The sequence below is a fragment of the Aquila chrysaetos genome, chromosome 16, assembly GCF_900496995.4.
Source record: "Aquila chrysaetos chrysaetos chromosome 16, bAquChr1.4, whole genome shotgun sequence".
NCBI classification, from domain to species: domain Eukaryota; kingdom Metazoa; phylum Chordata; class Aves; order Accipitriformes; family Accipitridae; genus Aquila; species Aquila chrysaetos.
The window spans coordinates 15,958,878-15,979,376 of NC_044019.1; the positions used below are offsets into that span (position 1 = coordinate 15,958,878).

General features: G+C 37.0%; 1 protein-coding gene across 13 annotated transcripts in view; it reads right to left on the reverse strand.

Moving 5' to 3' along the window:
• Positions 1-7,394: 7,394 nt before the first annotated feature.
• Positions 7,395-20,499, reverse strand: part of INSC (INSC spindle orientation adaptor protein) — a 150,000-nt gene continuing 136,895 nt past the window's right edge. For all 13 annotated transcript variants that reach the window (XM_030038371.2, XM_030038375.2, XM_030038377.2 and 10 more), the window contains 4 exons: positions 16,268-16,334; positions 13,236-13,391; positions 12,488-12,564; positions 7,395-10,499 (listed from right to left, as the gene is read on the reverse strand). In XM_030038371.2, the coding sequence (XP_029894231.1) occupies positions 10,371-10,499; positions 12,488-12,564; positions 13,236-13,391; positions 16,268-16,334 (429 nt within the window). In that variant the 3' untranslated portion in view covers positions 7,395-10,370. The remainder of the gene's footprint in view (positions 10,500-12,487; positions 12,565-13,235; positions 13,392-16,267; positions 16,335-20,499) is intronic.

The window sequence follows — 20,499 nt, forward strand, 5'->3', positions numbered from 1 at the left end:
GGACTACAAAATTGCTGCAAGTAAAACCACACGATGTTTGTTCATTTGCCTGTGACTGAAAAAGTAGCCCCTGGGTCAAACTAGATTTTCTTTTGTCCATTGACACTGGAGTGTCTGGACTCAAGGTAAAAAGGGACATACAACCTCTGTGAAATGTCCTGAAAGAAAACAAAATATGAGAACCTGTTTAGTAAAATCTCATACAAAGGCAAACTGAGTATCTAGAACTGCTGAGACTCACCGGGCAGTGAAGAGGTGTTTCAGGACCTTAGGGTGGTTTGTAACTGAGAAGTTTATTTTATTAGTGCAGTTACTAGGCCTTAGAAGAACTGCTAAACTGAAATGTATTAAAAGAAATACTGCATCCTTCTAAAATGTTTACCTACCAGCAGCTGTATTTTATTCTACTGATTACAGCTAAGACCTGTAAATAGTTTTATATTAGAAAAAGTAGCCTCAGAATCTTAATAAAATGTATAGTTTGTCTATTGACACTCACCAGAGAATAACCTGGTGTATTTATTCATAGGCAGCAAGACCCTAGAAAACAAAGTAATGGTTAAAGAATTTTTAACTGATTGGTATTGTGGCTCTTCTCTAAACTAAACAGTTTTTTCTTTTCTAGTTAGCTTTTTAAAACAGCAGAGAGGGTCAATTTCTTTTTTTTTAATAGAAACATTTTTAATTAAAAATATAACCTATTTAAGAAGGAAATTTTGTTGAGAAAAATATATCCATACTTCTTTAGTAAAAGATGTTCTACCTCAAAAGTATCTGAGAACTAATTCAAAATACTTAAAGTCTGAGATCCTGATGTTAATAACACCTCTGTACCAAACCCATGTTTTAATGATTTAATTTTCAGTAGCCTTTTCAATTATTGCCCCTACCCCCCACAACTTACATTTAAATCAGAATTAAAACAGCTACGCCCCCACCCCTTTTTATTTTTGTTAAACTAAGTTGGAGGAAAAGTTAACTAACAGGTGCCATTCTCCAAATAAAATTAGAGGTTTTTATTGATTTAGGCAATTCCACACCCAATATTTCAGTTATGTAAATTTTCCCTTGCTTCTCCACCTCCCTTCAAGATCCTAGTAAAGAAACTTATTCTTCTTTCAGCAGGAATATTTTGCCTGCCTGACAAAGTAACTCTCCTCTTCCCCTCTCCACTATTAATAAATTCATGGTGCATTAATATCTTTCTTCTGCTCACCATGATTCTACTACATGTGTTCTGGTTTCATGGTTAATAGGATAATGCATAGTTAATGTATCTTTAGTATACAGTCCATTTAATGCTTCACAGATCATTCACAATTAATCATTGACAACTGCAAGAACAAACAGGTGAGCTGAGGTTCTAAACTAACAAAGGGGGAAAAAAGAGTTCAGTGTAGTTTTGACTCTGTTCAGCTAAAACCAGATGAATTTATCTGCTCTAGGTAGCAGTGTGATGAAGTAAAAGAGAACTGATCCATTTAGAAAGACATTAGACATGTAACGAACACTACAGAGAAAATCCTAAATCTCTAATTTATGAGGCTACAACTGCAGTACCAGCACATGAGCTTTCCTCTGAAGGCTTTAGCGGGACTTTTGTGGAAGCTGGACCTGAAATTGACAGGTGGATTTCAGCATACAAAGAAAGATCTTTTACATGATTAGCAACAAATAAGTCCTTAAATATATCCTTTAGCATGAATAAAAATCAAAACTGTGTCATCAGAAAACTATCTCAGATCTGGGACATTTTCTTATTGATGCACATAATGAGAAAAGTGAACAAATTATGAAGGTGATCAATGGATAAATGAAGAAGGCAAAACTTAACTGAGCATGAGAAGCAACAAAAGTATTTCCACATGAAAGGGGCACTCAGTTGAGCTTGCAAACAATAGATGTATCAATGGAAAAAATGTTTTAATTCAGCTGTTCTTTTTGAATGAATGCTGCAGCTGAAAATGTGCTTGGACACAAGCAACCATCTCAGTTAAAGCCATGTCAGATTATTAACCGCAGAACAAGCTACTAAGACATTTCCACACAAGGAATATCATAGGATCACAAACACAAAGAACATGGTACTGCCAAAGGAGCTGGTCTTTGTATTAATACTTATTTTTAATATATCATATTTAAGTGGCCTCAAATGAAATGAGAGATCTCAGAGAACTTAGTATCATACAAAAAGATGGAAAGGAACATTCCATCCGTGCAATTTTTAGTCTTAAGTAGGAAAGAGAGCCAAAAAATGAGAGTAGAAACAATTCATGCACATTCATCTGATCTTTGCAGCAGAATCCAGAAATTCCGTCAGAGTGCGCTGCCCAGTGTTTTGGTAACTATTCTACATAAAATGCTTTCAAAGGGGAAAAATAAATAAGATCTGAGTCTTTGAGGAGAAATATTTGTCAGATGGTGATAACTGTGCAAATGAGAAAACAGACAATCTTTTAGCCAAGGTGCTAGACCAAGAGATTGCCTTGATGCAGATTGACAGAGCAATGAGACAGCACCAGCAAACACATTGTAAAACATGTCACTGTTTTGGAGTTCACAGATGTTGGGTTTGATCTTTCAGTTGCTTTCCCTTATATTGGACTGATACTGAAAAGCTGGTCGAAGAAACTCTCTAAGACTTGTTTTGGAGTTTTAGAAAGCAGGCATTCTTTCTTGCAGCGCTGGATGCACGGGGGATAGTTCCACCTAGCGTGCATACCACAGCTTTAGCACTAACAGGTTATATAGAATAACTAATTGCATATTAATCAGATTAGTATACATATACATAAAAATAATTGCAACTGATTATCTTAGTACTGCCTACATCCGATCATGCACAATGAAGGATCCATTTGAGTCAAAGGGCTGCTTTTGCAACCACTGACCCATTTGAAGTTCTTGTCAGCTGTCCTTGAAGTCTTTATTCTTCTCCTTGTTCTTTGCTCTTGAAGCTTAACGCAGCTTCAATCACGTGGTCAGTTTCAACATTGTTCTCATCTAGCGTACAGGAACATCTAGTCATAAGAGCAAAGAACTGCAAAACTTATGAGTAACTACCTCTACTAGTTAATTCCTTGGCTATACTTTTGTCTATTGTTTCAATCATAGTGTTAGTATAAGATTTCTAATAATTATTTACCAAATCTCACTTTTACAGTCACCTAGCAGCAAACCAGTTTCCACGGCTGGTACAAAATATTAAAACCATCAAAATATTTAGACATACCATACAGAATGTATGGAAATAAGCTATCAGGGCCATGCAAATCCTTCAGCTGTGATTCACTCTAAAGGCAAGCATTAATCAGTTGATGTCAGGTGGAAAGGCGTAGAGAAAATTAGAAAGGAACACAGTTGTGAACTACCACATATATATCATCATCTGCAGTGTAAAGGGTTACTAAGGTTTGCTAGCTCAGTGCTTAAGCCACAGTAAGCACAGCAGCAGAGACTTCCATGCAAGGATTTAGCAATAGCCTTGATAGTAGGCAACTTCCCTTTATGTTTACAACATGCCAGCATGGCTTCCAATAGGATGGCCTGAACCACCTAGAAATAGTCCTCATTAATCAGTGTGTTACCCATGATGCAGCTCAGTCCCAGACTGCCTTGTAGTAAAGGGTCCTTTCTTACTGTTATCCTGTGGACCAAGCTTGGTAGTTGTCTAGCCAAGTGCAAAAATTCAGAATACAAATGTTGACAAAGTCCTCTATAGCTACTGAAATGCTGTTGCCTCTATTCTGTCCTCTAACCATGTGGGAAAAAAGGGGTAAAGAAATTTATTGCAGTCCAGCAAAAGTGTATCCAAGAGCTTCTGTATCTCTGGCCTACTGTAAAGTGATGGTGTCTGTGAAATGGCACATTAACGGATATTGGTTTTAAAATGCACCTATATTTATCTCATGGTGTTAATTTATAAAAGCCATACCTCATAATCTCAAACAGCTAAGTGAAAAGCTCCAAGACACACCATTTCTGAAGTTCTCTTGAGTCTTTAAGAGCTGGAAATACTGGATTTGTCTATAACCATAACACAGTTTTTCATTATTTCGAAGAGCAACATCCTCACACAATTTTTCAGTTATCTACTTCATTAAGTAGGTGCTTAATCAAACACTTGTTTTAATGTTTTTATGCAGGAATGCATTTCTAAGGAGAAATGTCTTCAAGTTTTTCAGGTTTCGGCTTTGTATCTGTTCAGCATTCATTTTTCATTTTTTCACCTCTTATTTATCTAATACCACATTTAGAGCTAAACATTTTGAGTTCAAGGAAGAAAAAATTATTAATGTAACAGTAATTATCATGAGATCTTTAATACAAGTGAAGCCAAAGAAGACAACTTGACAGGTAAAGACAAGATAATAACATTACAAGACCATTCTAAAACAAAGTCAGAAATGTAAGAGGAATTTCTTCTTCTTAGAGGTCAGCTTATTATTTTTTGGGAAAGAAGGGATGCTGGGTTTGAGGGGGGGGGGTTGTTTGTTTGTTTGTTTGTTTTCTGGTGAGCAGTAGCTTTCCTGACACGTGCAATGCTATTTATTAGCTCAATGGCATTTCACATATTGTCCAGGATAGCTCACTCTGGAGACCATTCTGTGTTAGTGTCCTGTGACCTGTTTTCTTTCTCCCTTTCTTTAAATGCAAGACATTTTTCTCTAATAAGTATATTATCTGGTATAATATTCTAAGCTTGCTGAGTTGGTCTAGCTATTCCTTGTTTTACAACACTGGCAAACAGGAGTCATCATCTAGTGCATACCAAACAAGAAAATAATGTCTCAGTTAGTAATTTCAAAGGGAGAATCTGATGCTGCAAAAATTTCTCTTCTGGTGGAATTGTATTTGATACATAAACAACCCATGAAACCCCAGCTGAAAAAGTGCCTTCCTTTTGTCTCCAGACTGAGTCTGGAATTCATCTCACATGATCTGAACTAATAGTTAGATGTCGAGGTGTTTAGACATCTCCTCCAAACAAATCATCAGCACTTTTTTTCCATAGCCATGGGGAAAAAAAGGCAGTTCCATGGCATTATGTATACTCTCTGCCTTGGGCAGTCATCCTCAAAGAGGAAGAATTGCCCACTTCTTTCTGTGGTCTACAGAAAGTACCTAAATTACTGGTCTGGGCTATACTTACAGAATTGAACTTCAAAACAGATGAGAATTCCCCCCTAGAGTAAAGCACATGATAGATTTCTTGTCCAGATATTCTAAACCAATAACTAGTCTATCTCATTCCTCAAAGTTTGTGTCCTTTTAAGGATGAGACACTCATGTAAATGATTGGCTGTGCTTCAGGGTATTTAGTCACTTCCCTGTTTATCCATCCCTAAATATGGGCTAAACTTTTGAAATCACTAATTTGTAATAATTGCTGCTCTGAAAAAAAGTGTGGTGTTTTTAATAACTAAGCAGTACAAAAGTAAAGACCTGTGACAAAGGGCATTGTATCTTGCTTTGGAAGTGGGAGCAAGCATGCGTAAACAAGCACGTTACTTAATGTACAAAGCATACTCCTTAAATATTCATGTTTATCACAAAATTTTACAATTCATTTACCCTTAGCTTCATATTGTGAGTTTTTATTTATTTTATTTTATGTGTTAGATCTCTACAGTTCTAATTCTAGGAAGAATCTTGAAACCTGGGGGTTAGCTCTGGCTCTTCTTTACTGCAGTGCAGGCACACTGACTTACCATAGCTTCAAAGAAGTCTTCCCTAGATGATTTGGGCCCATTCCATAATTATTCTTTTGATGCAAGTGAAACATGGCTGTTTCTGGATCTTTTTCAATATATCTTCTCGACTTACCATAAACTTTGCCTTACCTGATGAGCATACATAATGGACATATCTTGTTAGGTATATCCTTCCAGAACTACTCAAAAAGAAGATTTTTACATTATGTGGTATAAAAAAAACAAACCACAGACTAAATTTTTATATACACCAAAATCAGTAGGTTCCTTTGAAGATACGTGTGCATTGTTAGGTCACATTCTAAAGGTTGTGGAGGACATGGACAAAAGCTAGTTAAAAGACAGTGGTAATATCCAGAAAGCTTGAAGAAAAGGGTACAAGCAGTGTACCTTTCAATTAGACATTTGTGACACAGGTGATCACAACAGTGATAGAAAAGATACTGCATTAGGCACACCTCCTTCTTCGTGCCATTTAAGTCTTTTGATCCCTTTTAATTTCCCTCTAAAGCAAATTAGCTGTATTACCTACTACACTTTTTTTTTTTGCGCTGGTTTCCCATAGGTTCGATTGGGTTCTAGGCACACTTGAATTATTAAAACAAAAAGTCACTGCTTGGCTGTTGAAAAGAGAAAAATCTTTGATCTTGCAGTGTTTCGTCTGCAGGTCTAGTGGTTTTCTTTTATTACTTTGATTCAGTGATTATTTGACAGGGGACTGACCCATTCATAAACTCTTTGCAAGTCTGCTTGTAAAAGTACCAATACCTGGAAGCAGACAATTATACATATGTTTTCTCTCAAGTTTTCTGGAGAATATGCTGGTTCTTCCCCCTGTTGTGGGAACAATAAACATTTCTTTTTGTTCTAGGTGACCTAGAGTACATTTCTTTAACAAGCTATTTTTGTTACTTAATTTCTCAGCTAAAACCTTATGAATTTAATAATTAGCAGGACCAGACCTTGGAATTTAACTCTCTTCTATTCAGATAGCTAGCAATTATACAAATAACACTCCCAAGAGGAAGAAATTTGTCACAGCTAGAGAAAGAGATACTCAGACCCAAGAGCAAACTAGAAAGTAGAGATAAGGATGTCTGCAAAGCATGTAAGTATCTAAAATAAATGACCCTCTGTTTTCCTTGTTCCTGGTTCTTTAGCCTGTCAAGGGCTGAAACTATTCACCCACCTCCCCACCAGTTAAGCACTTCCAACTCAAATGAACAAATTCACTCTAGACCTATCTTTCAATGCTCAATGCCATCTTCCCTCCATCCCCTTAAAAATGAGAACACTAGTGAATAATTTACAGTGTCTAGAGTGTTACTTTAAATACATTAAATCTAATATAAATTTACACTGAAAATCAAAGCAGATTTCTCAAAATACAAAAGCCAATGTTATTTTGACTGTTCATTGCTGTTATTTAAAAGGAGATGGTCAACATACATATTGGGAACAAGCCATATGAGATACCAGAATCAGTCTTGTGCTAAGGCAACGTGACACCCTACAGACCAAGTCCCGTCATTTGGATACTAACAGGGAACCCTAAAAAATAGGTGAGACATCCATTTACCAAGACATTATCTTATCCCTTGTAGATACAAATATAATTTTAAATAGAACAGGTCAGACAAGTTACATTCCACATAAGTGATTCATGTACCAAACACAATGAACTGGGAAAAAAAATTTATTCTATGAATGAAACATCTGGGCCCCAAATATCTGTAAACAGTTCAAACTAAAGGTGAAATTTGAACACATTGTCCAAAGTCACTGGAATGTAAATCAAAGTTACAGAGAATCCTGCAGTTTACTGCACGTTTGTCTAACATTTCTAATCTCATACAAAATCTAAAATGTTCAGAAAAATATAAATGAAACTACAATATTTCTGATAAGTATAACATTCCGTTTCCAGAATGATTAAGCTAATATCTAACCTACATGCAGTGTCTACAGGTCAATGAGTCCACATATATGAATTGACATGTAAATGTATTACACATACTGTCTACCTCACTCTACTAACTCTATATGTATATATACAGGAAGTCCAAAGATTGATCCACCAAAATGCATGTTTTAGTGAAAATCTTTTGACACAAAATATTTTGTTTCATACTACATTGAAATCAAACATGTTTATTCTGGCTTAAACTGTTCCTCTTTTTTTTGGTTTAAAAACTGAGAAGTCACTTTCAAAGCAAACATCTGTAATCCAGAATTCATTCAGAAGTAATGAGAAAATAATATTTCAGTATTTTTAATGACTTTTTATTTCCAAGTTAATTAAGAGGAAAGGAAGAGTTATGTTTATTTTCTCATAAACTTTAGCATATACAAAAATAAAGTGCACAACTTCAGGTGAGAGATTCAGACCTAGCAAAAATGGTTTCAATGACACTTAGGTGATAACAGGTCTGAACTGGCTCTTTCAAGATATATTTTTCTACTGCAAATATGAGATCCACCTAAATGTATTTTATTTCTGTAATGCAAACAGCCACATTCATAATATGAACAAATGTAAATGGACAATATGGGCCTAGAGTTATGGCCACACATTTACAGATTGAGAGTATCTGTAGTAAATTCAATTGATGTGAATTCACATTATTGTATCTAAGAGAAAATTAGACTCATTCATTGCTACTGGCCTGCTCACTGAATATTTGATTGACCTGTTAGAAATGGTTTTAAAGCATTATGGGTCATAATGGAATTTTCTTAATAGCTACTTCAGTTCACTTTACAGGTAGGGACGTTTTTTTAAAATGAGATTTTAAGTTTACCTATTATGAGATAAACCCTACCCCATCTAAAAACTCCTATCTCTGGTGTTAGTTGCAGCTGACAGAATGAGGTTTGGTACAGCACATTCACAACAGAATTTGATATGTGTACTATTAGGGATTATCACGCTATCAGCTTGATAGCAACGGGACCTTATTGAGTTCATTTTTTATGAGATTTATGAGTTCATTGTTTATACCAAGAATGTTGATGTTACTATTTAAAGCATCCATGGTTCGTTCATACATGTATTTCTGCTTAGTGAGGAAAGTGTTAAAGTCCATCACTTGTATAACATTCTTAAAGCTGTACAGTACCATACCTCTTAACAACCTCGGAGGTTTAAGGAGCTGTCTCAAAGTTAGCAAACAAAGCAGAATTCATCTCTGCTCTTACTAGAAAATTACATCTGTGAAACATCTGATTCAATGCTTATCTTTGAGTAGTTGCTTATGACAGAGGTCATTGTATGTTTTCTGTTTTAAAACTTCAGTCAAGATAGAGCTCATAGTTAAATGAAGAGATCACAAGGAAGAAATGTTGTTAAGACAGAGACTTCTTAACCCATATACTCAAAGGGAGAAGAAAGTAGCCACCATGTATCACTGCTTGAAGCAGGACAGTTTCCTCAGACACAGAAAATGTGGAAGACAATCACAGCTTAGCAATTTCCTGGTGCCTTTCATCTAAACACCACGTAATACTAAATAAACGTTAATGAATTAAGCTGCTTAGCATATCTACAAAGTAAGTACAGTAAAGAAGAAATGTGTTTACTTTTTTGGCAGATTTCCTAGTACCCTAAAGTTGCTGATCATAAAATGATCCAGAGCGATAGATGCAAGCCATCAAGGAAAAAAATACATCTACTTTCATAATCTACAGAGTGCTTTGTGAGAAGTTGGGGGGAAAAACACTCTCAAGATATTGCTGGTTGAGTAATTTTAAATTTATATAGTTTCTTAATGAAAAGAAAATGGTAAATTTTAAGAGGAATGTTCATGAAAAAAAAAATCTATTTTTAAATCAACTCTATTCTTTATGTTGTTATCCAGTGGTTTAATCTCCTTTGTCAATTCCAAGAGCTCCTGAACATCCCATTTCACAGTTTGAGAAATACAGGACTAGTTAGAAAAATGGAAAAATGGAAATTCAAGTTACAATTAATTTATATGTTCTGATTATTTAGTGCATGCATGGGCAACTTTTCACAAAAGTAGTAGCTTGAATATTAAAAACATGTCTGGACATGCTCACTTCCACAGTGTAAGAATGTCCTCTAACATCATTCCAAGTCAGTATTTGAAAATTTTCTGAAAAAATTTCTCAGCTAATCTATTAAAAAATAATAACATTTAAGAACTGGACTCAGACTGTAACATCCCTTTCATTTCAAAGTATATACTTCTAGCTTTAAGGATTATTTTACTTCTAATGGAGCAAATGCATGAGACTAAAACATTTCATAAAAAAACTGCAAAATGTTCTAACTGTAGAAAAATATCAGCGATAAAACATTATTAGAAGCATTTAACATCAGAGCACCAAATTCTTGGCTTTGTTACCTTGATTCAACTATATTAAACAAGGCAACATTTTGTTAGATTGCAGGGATAAGGTCTGTTGATGTGTCTTGGCAGGAAAAGAAAATAAAAAATGACCTTTGCAAACCACTGAAACAAGTTTGCTCATTCTGTTTCTTTGCTCCTACAAACCACATGTTCATGGTTTTAAAATAAATAAATCATAAATAACAATAGGACTAAAACTAAATAAAATTGTATATGTATTATCTTATTGTATACCTATCACTTTGTTTATTTTTCAAATAATTTTTCAAATTATTTTTCACATTTATACAAAGCTCTCTTCCATATTTGTGCATAGCAGAAAGGAATCCACAAGTCTGGGCTTTACTAGCTGCTGAAAATCTGAATCTTCGAGCCCTTCAGGACTCATAACTGCTAGTCTCCGTAGGGCTGCCTAGAAAAACAAAACAACACAATTGCAATACTGTTAAGGTTTGACAAAGTCTTCGTTGCAGAATCCATTATAACTATCTCTAAATAATAGCCAAGACTCAAAACTGAACTGTGCAGGTCTATGGACTCTTCTACCTGGCTAATGTCTCATTACTGTCTTCATCTGTCAGATGAATCTCCCCTCAAATGCAGCTATGAAATGACAATTCTTTTGGGGCACATTACTTTTAGACCTGAGCAGCAGGGACAGTGGTGTTAAAGAACACAGAAGTGAGACTCAGAGCACTTTGATGGTAAACCTATCTCTGATCTGCTGCACATTTCACACTGCCTCTTTGTATCTCAACTCTCCTCTCAGCTTTTGTCTTATTTATGAGATCTATAAGCCATCTGATTTGGAAAACGTGTGCTACTGAAGTTTTATGCAATGCCCATAACAGAAATCTTCTAGATACTAGTGTAGTAGAAAGAAACTGTATATTTCAAACCATTTGGGAACAAATAAAACTGCCAGTTGTTCCAATTATAAGGCTGCACAATACAGATTGCATTGATGTTACTATTATCTTCACAAATTCTTCCCTTCTAAGAAGTTACCTGTTTTTCTCGCTGGAGAAAAATATACAACAATTACATACCTTCTAGCAACCTGACACGACAGATGCAACTGGAAAGCAGGCTGGCTTTCCTCAAGAACAAAAATTGTCTTCTGTTAGTAAGGTCTGATAGTTGTGATCAGCTTATCGCTGTGCTGTTTTTCAATGCAGCACTAACACAAGAGTTAATCGCCTGCTTCAAAATATACAAAAAGTAATCAACCAAGCTAAAAATACCAAACAGTACAAGCCCTCAGACTTTAGTGATTATACCCATCAGAGCCTGAAGCAGCTTATGTCTCAAGGACAATATTTTTGCCGCATGTTTATCAGAAAGTGTCATCAGACAGTTACTAAAATATCAGGAGAAGCAGAATTGCTAAGACAGACAGGCAGGCAACATACATCTCAAGCGGTAGGCATGAATTCAAGGAATGTGCAGCAACAACTTCAGTGAGACAGAAAGATCACAGTCTGGTTTGCTGCCATCACTCCGTGGCCTCTGCTCTAGCTGTACAAGATTAACAAGCCTTCTTGGCATATATGAAGAACAACCACAGCATTTCTTATGCTCACATTCATACTCTCTTCATCCTGAATGAGTCCTGCTTAAACGAACAAAACTTCTCACGTGCTGGTACAGAACTAGCTGTTAATCAAAGCTGCAATAAACCAAGTTTTACATTTAAAAATAACATTAATACTAAAAAGCACTGTCAAACAATTTACTTCAGTCTTCATTCATCAAAACCTTTCTCCTAACCCTAGATCACCCATGTCCCCAGCACTGTCCTCTCACAGAATGCTAGGTGAAATTACTCAACTCCAACAGTTGACTGGGGCTCACAGTCCATGCAGTTCAGGGCCAGCAGCTGGGATTTTTCTCCTAAGCAGAGAAAGTGTTAACCTTCTCGTGGCCACTCCTTGGCTGGACACTGTATTGTCTTGGAGACCCAAATATCAAAAAACGGATTGTAGTGAAAGCAAGAAATCTCCTTTCCTCTTTGACCACTTTTACATAAATATTTCCATATATTTGTGTGTGTGCAGATAAAGGGCTGCTACCCCTGTGATTCAAGGCTCATTTCAGCAAACATAGCATCATCAGAGGATGGAATTTAAGAATTACTGAAACCTTAAATTCTGAAGTGTTCCAGAGAAATTTTTGAATGCTCAATAATGTTAAGATGAAGCCATTTTTCCTTATGTGCTTACATCTTCAGTCAGAGGATAAATAATTGACACTGTACAGGATTATGCTTAAGGGGAAAAGCAGGAGACCCTGGCATGAATTTAAAACATTCCTGCAATACTTATGCATTTTGAAATCTAAAGGGCTCTTTTTTCTGCATTTTTCAGGATAAGCATGAAAGAAAGATTAAAATGTACCTACCAGACATGCCACTAAAACAGAATCACTGTTATTTCTTTCAGTTGGTGATCTGCAAAGTTTAATTAGGCGAGGAATACCTGAGTGCACAAAAGAGTATCAGGAGAAATAATTTAGAAAAACAAACTCCTTATTTTGAGATGGGGTCTTTTTTAAAATGTTTTATATTTATTTTCCTTAGTAGATATGATCTCTAATGCAAAGATGATATGCAAATACTTAAGGGACTGTCCATGAAGCTATGCAGTTCAGAGCAGTCATAATTAATAGTTGTAAAGCATAAACAAACAAATGCATTGTTTTTACCCACTATTGCTGTTTCAGAGTGGAAATTGTGACCTCCATTTCTTCCCTATCAATCCTCCCACATGCCCTTAAAAAAATTCTGCCAAAAGAACATGTTCCTTCCTGTTAGATTCATCACAGCTGAACCTGCAGGGGTCCAAGTTTTCTGTCCAGACAGATCCTGCACAAGGGTTTACATAAAGGAATGGAGGAGGCAGCACTGTCAGTTGGCAGAGTCTGCCACAGCTATGTGTTGAGTGGACGCTGCACCTCAGGTTCCTCTGGGAAATGAGCCAGAGGTTCATTTAGTACAACCTCCTCAGTCACTCACTCTCTGGACAGACTATATAGGGAACCTATTTCATAAAGTGTACCAAGTGAGGCTAAAAATTAAAAAGAACTTCTCCATGACTGGCACTTCCTCCCTCTTTTTCAGTCTGCCATTAAGCTAGTGATACATCCTTACAGCTGAGTTTTACGGCTGCATCTGCCACTTCAGGATCTCGGCTGAGTCGTGCCAGTGTAACTGCAGATTTCTGTTGGACTCGCTCACAAGCAGCAACTTCTGCTGAATTTCCTGAAGATGATCTTTCAAAGAGCATTTCCATTAAAAGTTGAACACCTGGAAGGATGTAAGAGCCATTGTCATCCTCTCTCCAGCAAAACACTCAGTCCAAAAAAGTAAAGGGAAAAAGCAAGCTCAGTAAATACAGACCAATCACTGCCCAAATAGGGCATGAAGAATGCATAAATGTAGACTGCAGTTTGGCCATCAGCATTCAGGCACATCTGATCTCTGCCTAAGTTTGTCTTCGCTAGGAAGCTACAGAACTTCTGGAACTAGAAAATGCACTAACTCTTCCCTTCTCTAACTTCTTGACTCCTCTACAAGTTAGTATTTTAGATTTCACAAATATATTTCAGTCAAATTAAATGCAATTCTTTATTTGCTTCTAAACTAACCTGAAGGTAAATCACAAACCTAAAAACCTGTAGTGACATATTTCAGGTCTCTACATGAAATTTTGCTTTGAATTAAAGGAAAGTAAAACTTGGTTTTGGTTTGTGTATTTTTAAGCAAGCCTTTAAAAGTTCCCATCTCAAACTGTGTAGGGGTATTTTAGAATGGGGAATCCTTTAATGAGGGAAATGATGAAATCCTGCCTCTTGAAGTTTACTGTGCGACTAACTTCACTTCAGAAGAGGCAATGTCATCCATGTTGAAATGGTTTCATTAACTTATTGTTGCCTGTAGGAGTTGATATTCTTATTGTAACAGCACAAAAACAGATGAGACTGTACTGATTTATATTTTCTAGATTATTTTAAATGTAAGGACAATTATGTGCTATTAGACTCCATACGCTATTAGGCATTCAGATTACTTCAGGTAGTATCAAAGGATTTTAACTGTTAGAACATTTGCATAAATAATTAAGAGAATTACCATCAGAATCATGCAGCTAGATAATAATCAATCAACATACAAAAAAGTCAAAGTTGAGAAGAAAATATATCTAACTTCTCCAGGATTCAAAGACCCTTCTCAATTTGTGAATCTGGCTTCTGACCAGCATCTGATTATTACAACATTAGGCAGACACAAAAAGCCTTTACACACAAGATGAGTGTCAACCCTTCTCAAAAGCCTGGGGGCAAATGGTTCTGTGTGAACTTCCATTATGAAGTGCATTCACAAACTTTACTTCATCACATTGTGCGTGACAATCCACGTATACATCTCCACCTACTGTAGTATCTAGCATGAGTTAGGCTTAGTTGGCTTAGCTGTTAGTATAATTTCATGAACTCCAATCAAGTTTCTGCTGTAGTAGAAATAGAAGAAATATGATCCTACACCTGTCCAAAACAACAAAACAGGTTTTGTTGTGCTCCAGGAAATAGATAGCCAAACTACATAACCTATCTGTTAATCATAAAGGAGTGCAAAAGCTTCCAGGGCATATCTGGATTGTGAGTGGTAACAACAGCGAATCAGGAAACAGCACAAGTCAAACAGACAAATCACCAACAGGGTATTTGCTACCCAGTCCTGTAAGTACAGACACCTAGGAAATGGGAAATCTCCTGGGAAATGTCAGGGTCTTACCAAGAGTTTCTGGAAAAGACTCTGGGTAGGGAAGCCCCATGTGCCTGCACCAAGAGCTCCAGGACCACCTGTCCAATCTCCAGAAACACAGGGAGCTGGGACCAGGCTCATGGCAGGAACCACCACGTGGGCCTGACCGACCTCTCTCTGTGACTGCCCCATCTGTCCCAGGCAACAAGGAGGTCATAGAAGAAACAACCATGCTAACCTGCCTTGCTCCTCCCCCTCACTGCACTGTCTTCTGCATGGGACAGGGAAGTCAGGTAATTTGTAAAACTGCATATATCTGTGATTAAATTGCTTCGGTATCCAGATCCTTTCAACCGCCACATTGTCATTTGGTCTCAAACTGCAACACCTATCCACCTTAGCAAGGACATCAAATGCATGCTACCTCTGCACACAGATGGATCACATCAAGCAAATTAGTTGTGCCTGGTCCTTGCAAGTCATATTTGTGTGCACAGAGCTCAAACGTTCCACTGAAATGCAAGAAACATCTAAATCCACTATTACAGGAATTGGCCAATTCTATTTCCAGACCTAGTTCTATGTAGATGCTTTCTGAAACCCCTTCTCTCACCTACAATCAGCCATGTCTGAGATTCAAACGGATCCAAACTCAAACCATTATTACCCAAACCTTAATTTAAAAAGTGTGGAAGGGATATTCCTAGGACAGAAAAAGCAATATATGTGAAGCTTCGCTGTAATTTAATAACTCCAACAACAACAACAAAAAAAAGCTGTCTTACTATATTGGTTGGCCATGAATTTGCTGGTAGGTGTATTAACAGGGCAGTTACGTCCTCCTGTATCCTAATCCACAGAATTATGAACCTAACTTCTCAGACTTCTGGTGGGCCTGTAACACCTAGGGTTTTTTCAACATAATTAATTTCTCATAACATGATATTTAAAGAAGTGTGGGAAAAAAACTGGCAACTGCTGTATAGTAATAAAAACATAATGCTTCAAAATTTATAATACTTCTGAATACCTGTGAAAAAAGTGACACAAAATGCAGGTATGCATGGCTCAGTATCAGATGATGTTGTAAGAATTGCCACCTTATACAATGCAATTACTAGAATAAAGGTTTTTGAAACACTTTGTTCTACCTTGCTTTGTATCTATCAATTGCTGAAAACATGAGCAATAGGGTCATACATGAAAAGTTTTCTAAAACAGTGGCAACTTCAGTTACATAGAACCATCCCAAGGACTCATTTTGCACCCTGCAGCAATGTGCAATATTAAGCAGAGACGGGATGCAAAATGGAGTATTATTAGCGAAGCCTTTCTCCTTTACCTTGTAACCACTACTTTCGCATCTACCCACATTCTCCACAAACAAATCCAGAATATAATTCAGCTGAAATACATACCATTTCCTTGAATGATTTCTGAAGCGCACTGGTCCAAGACAGACATGTTTGCCAATATTGTTACCACCTGTTATTAAAAAGATAAGAGAATATGAAGCATAGCCCTACAATTCAGTAATATTAAATAGCACTTTGGTTTATAAAATTAGTATGGCAGAAATATGGCAAACCCAATACAATTAAAAAGCATTCTTGTGATTTCTCGGGGGTCTTTATCTTACATAAGACTGCAAACTGAAATCCAGACAACATGAAAAGTAAAACATCTCTTTCTCATGCTCCTATACTCATGCATAAAAGTCTGTCGTATAGAGATCTATGCAGCAGATTTGTTCAGTGGTCAAATTGGTAGAAAGAGGAAGATGAACATTTATAAAAACCAACCAACCGAAAGAACCTTGGAGTCCTACAAAGAATTCAGCCAGGAGCTGCCCGCCCTCAGGAACCAATCGGGTAGTCACATTCCAGCTCAGGCAGAGCTCCCAGTGAAGGCTAAGAACCAGCACACAGCATACATTCAGTAGTGCCAAGTTATTGCTACCTTTCTGCTTCGGGGTTCAGCTGAAATCTTGAGAAATCCTCGCAACAGGTTTGGAGTTTTGAGCCTTGATTCAAGGGAGTATTTAAGGAATACTTTTCAGTTTTATTGAAGCCATAAGTTGTGTGCATGTCAAAGCACTGTCTCAAAATGAGCTGGATTTTGAAATCCATTTATTCCTTTCCTGAGCTAAGGCCAACACTAGGTTTTGTGCCAACAGAAGCACATTTTGAGATCCTGATTTACAGAATTTCTTACCCAAATTGCACTAACTGTTTTCAAGATTAGCTGTAACTCAGCTTGCTTAAAGTGATGCAGCAAGCCGTTGACAGACACTGGATCATGTGGAGCTGTTGGCTTTCAATCACCCATTCCCTTCATTGATATCATATACTTTGTCTCATACATCCTGCAAGATACTCTTTTTCTACTTTATCCTTCAAATAACTTGCTTTCAGCATGCAAACACATCTCAATATTAACAGCATATGTGAGAGACCAAATAAATGTTATAGATCATTAGAATGCAAAATAGAAATAATATTCTTTCTTTAATTTTGTCTATTCTAGTTGAGAAAAACTGATCAGCCTCAAAAATAATGATCAGCTTGAGAACTGGTTATCAGCTTTTTAACAGTACAGTGTCAGTTCACAAACAAGCAAACTCCTTAGATGTAAGTAGGCATGAGATCAGATCACCATTCTGATCTCACTTTGCCATTTTAATAACAAGGATGACTCATTTTTGAAGCTGTGACATAAAGGTCTTCCACTTTTGAAGGTAGTGTTACAGTGTCATCTCTCTGAATAAATATACTTACTTAGGATGCAAATGAGTTGCTGAAACTCTACAGAGTGACAGGTAGAAATATGGTAACTCAGTATATGTCTATGTATTTATTCCATATTAATTATTAACTGTGTTTCAGGCTGAGTGTATATGTTTTCTCATTCTAAATTATATCCTGTTAATGAAAATTGCTTCCTCTATGCAGAGTCTGTACCCCATGTGGCTCACTAAGCCACAGATGAAGAATTCAATTAGCCACAATTTGAATACATGCCAATTATTCCACTGCTTCAAGTTATTTTGTCTAATAAGTATTTTCATACATAAAAATATTTTGTGTGCATCTTTTGACACCAAAAATTATTTGAGGTTATATCTATACTTCCTTTGCGTTGATTATGTGGCCCCCTATATTTTGCAATGTATTTATGAACTAGCCTAATGGGTTTATATGTAACCTTCTCCAGAGGGGTTTATAAAAGACCCTTATCATCAATAACCATCAAGTTCTACCTATATTATCTTTTAAAATCTTTGTAGGACTTCAAAGGCAGTTAAACTATAGATTAGCTCACTCCATATGGATAGATTTTTTCTTTCCCCCCAAAAGTCACATTTTCCTATGAGGTACAGAATGTAACATGAAATAGCATAATGTAAACACATAATGGGCAAGCTGAATGAAGAGTTGACTTTAAATGCTGTATTTCCCCTATACTTGACTATTTTAAAATTCAGTATACGTGCAGCTGTCCTGGTTTCAGCTGGAATAGAGTTAATTGTCTTCCTAGTAGCTGGTACGGTGCTGTGTTTTGAGTTCAGTATGCGAAGAATGTTGATAACATTGATGTTTTCAGTTGTTGCTTAGTAGTGTTTAGTCTAAAGTCAAGGATTTTTCAGCTTCTCATGCCCAGCCAGCGAGAAAGCTGGAGGGGCACAAGAAGTTGGCACAGGACACAGCCAGGGCAGCTGACCCAAAGTGCCCAACAGGGTATTCCATACCATGGGACGTCACGCCCAGTATAGGAACTGGGGGGAGTGGGGGCGGGGGATCGCGGCTCGGGGACTAGCTGGGTGTCGATCGGCGGGTGGTGAGCAATTGCACTGCGCATCATTTGTACATTCCAATCCTTTTATTATTCCTGTTGTCATTTTATTAGTGATATCATTATCATTATTAATTTCTTCTTTTCTGTTCTACTAAACCGTTCTTATCTCAACCCAAGAGTTTTACTTCTTTTCCCGATTTTCTCCCCCATCCCACTGGGTGGCGGGGGGAGTGAGTGAGCGGCTGCATGGTGCTTAGTTGCTGGCTGGGGTTAAACCATGACAGCAGCTTACATGAAAATTTCCTCTGTAATACAGTCCAAAGTTCAAGGAAGTTTAATACTAAAGATTACCTCTCTAGAGGAAAACACAAACTTAAATGTAGACTCAATTTGCTTTGAAAAGCAACGCTTCCATGAGCACTGGTATTAATGAAGTCTCATTTCTTTTGGATTTAGAGTTGATCAAAAACCATAAACAGAACTTTTCCAGTGGTATCTCTCCCACTGTAGATTTTTTTGTTTAATGATACATAGGCTCCTGCTGCAGTCTTTATCTTAGCCTCTCTTTTCCCATTATCTGGCTCCAAATTTCATAAAGCATTAGGCAGTCTCTCAAAAACAACTGTGAAGTCTTGTTGAATCAGCAAACCAGTTCAGGTGTTATTGTGAGACATGGAGCACCTAAACAGATATAGATAAAAGTGACTGCCTAAGCCTCATTTCCACCAGGAAAATAGATAAAAATGACTGGAAAAAAATATATACAAAAGCCTCTTTCAGAATTGAAATAATTTTGAAAGAATTGAAAGACTTGAAAATATTTAACACGGAATCCTTACTGTTCAACTGCAATATTTATTATCAATTTCATTAATTGTTCAAGACATTTCTTGTAAAAGATTACACTCCAAGATTACAAAGGACTGGCACCTGAGACAATTTATGATTCTTGCAACTTTTCTGGATTCCTAAGCCATGCAATGAACTTGTAGTCAGCTCAAAGTATAAAAAAGAAAATATCCTGAAGACAGGACATATGAGCTCTGATCACCTGCAAGTGCTATCATACCGTGCAGAAAGTCTGTGCTGAAGCCACCCACAAATTACAGTACCCTAGTGATATCTTGATATGTGGGATCTGCAGATGTGCTATTAAGCAAAGACTGTCAGAGATTTTCCAGAGAAAAAAAGAAGTTGCTTCATCATATGTGGAATTTTTTAATGAAACATCTGATCTCACATTCTATTGCCAAACCTAATGCAGGATTAGAGTGGACTCCCTTAAAAACCATGTTCTGCAAGAACTGATCCCATTCAGCATAATTCCCTGCCTCAGCACCTGTATGTCTGCTAGGCAGATCTGTTCTGGAGCTAGATCTTGATCCATGCATCTCCAATATCTGTATTCTAACGGAGGTCTCCAATAGACTAACCCAGGCTAGTCCACACTCTGGTCTCTGTTATCCAGATCCATCAAAAATTGCAGGTGCTTCTCTACGGCAGGACTCCGATAAACCTGGTAGCTGCAGCTTTCTCTGCAGGAACTGGCAGCCCAAAAACCACTGCAGTAACCACAGAAAAATAGACTTGATCAACAGATAATAAACTAATACATTTGTTTGCCATCAGATGAAAGCTGAATTATTCAAGTCAGTGTCACATGATTTACACTACTAAAAACAACCAGAGGAACAGGCCTTTCGGGTTTATCCCTGCATTCACCACCTACCTGTTAATATGTGCTATGCACTATGCACCTAAACCACATCACAGTGAGACAGTAAAACACAAAATGCCAGGAAGAGAATTCTCAGGCCAGCTCATGTTTTAGCACCTTTTGAAGAGGCACCAATGG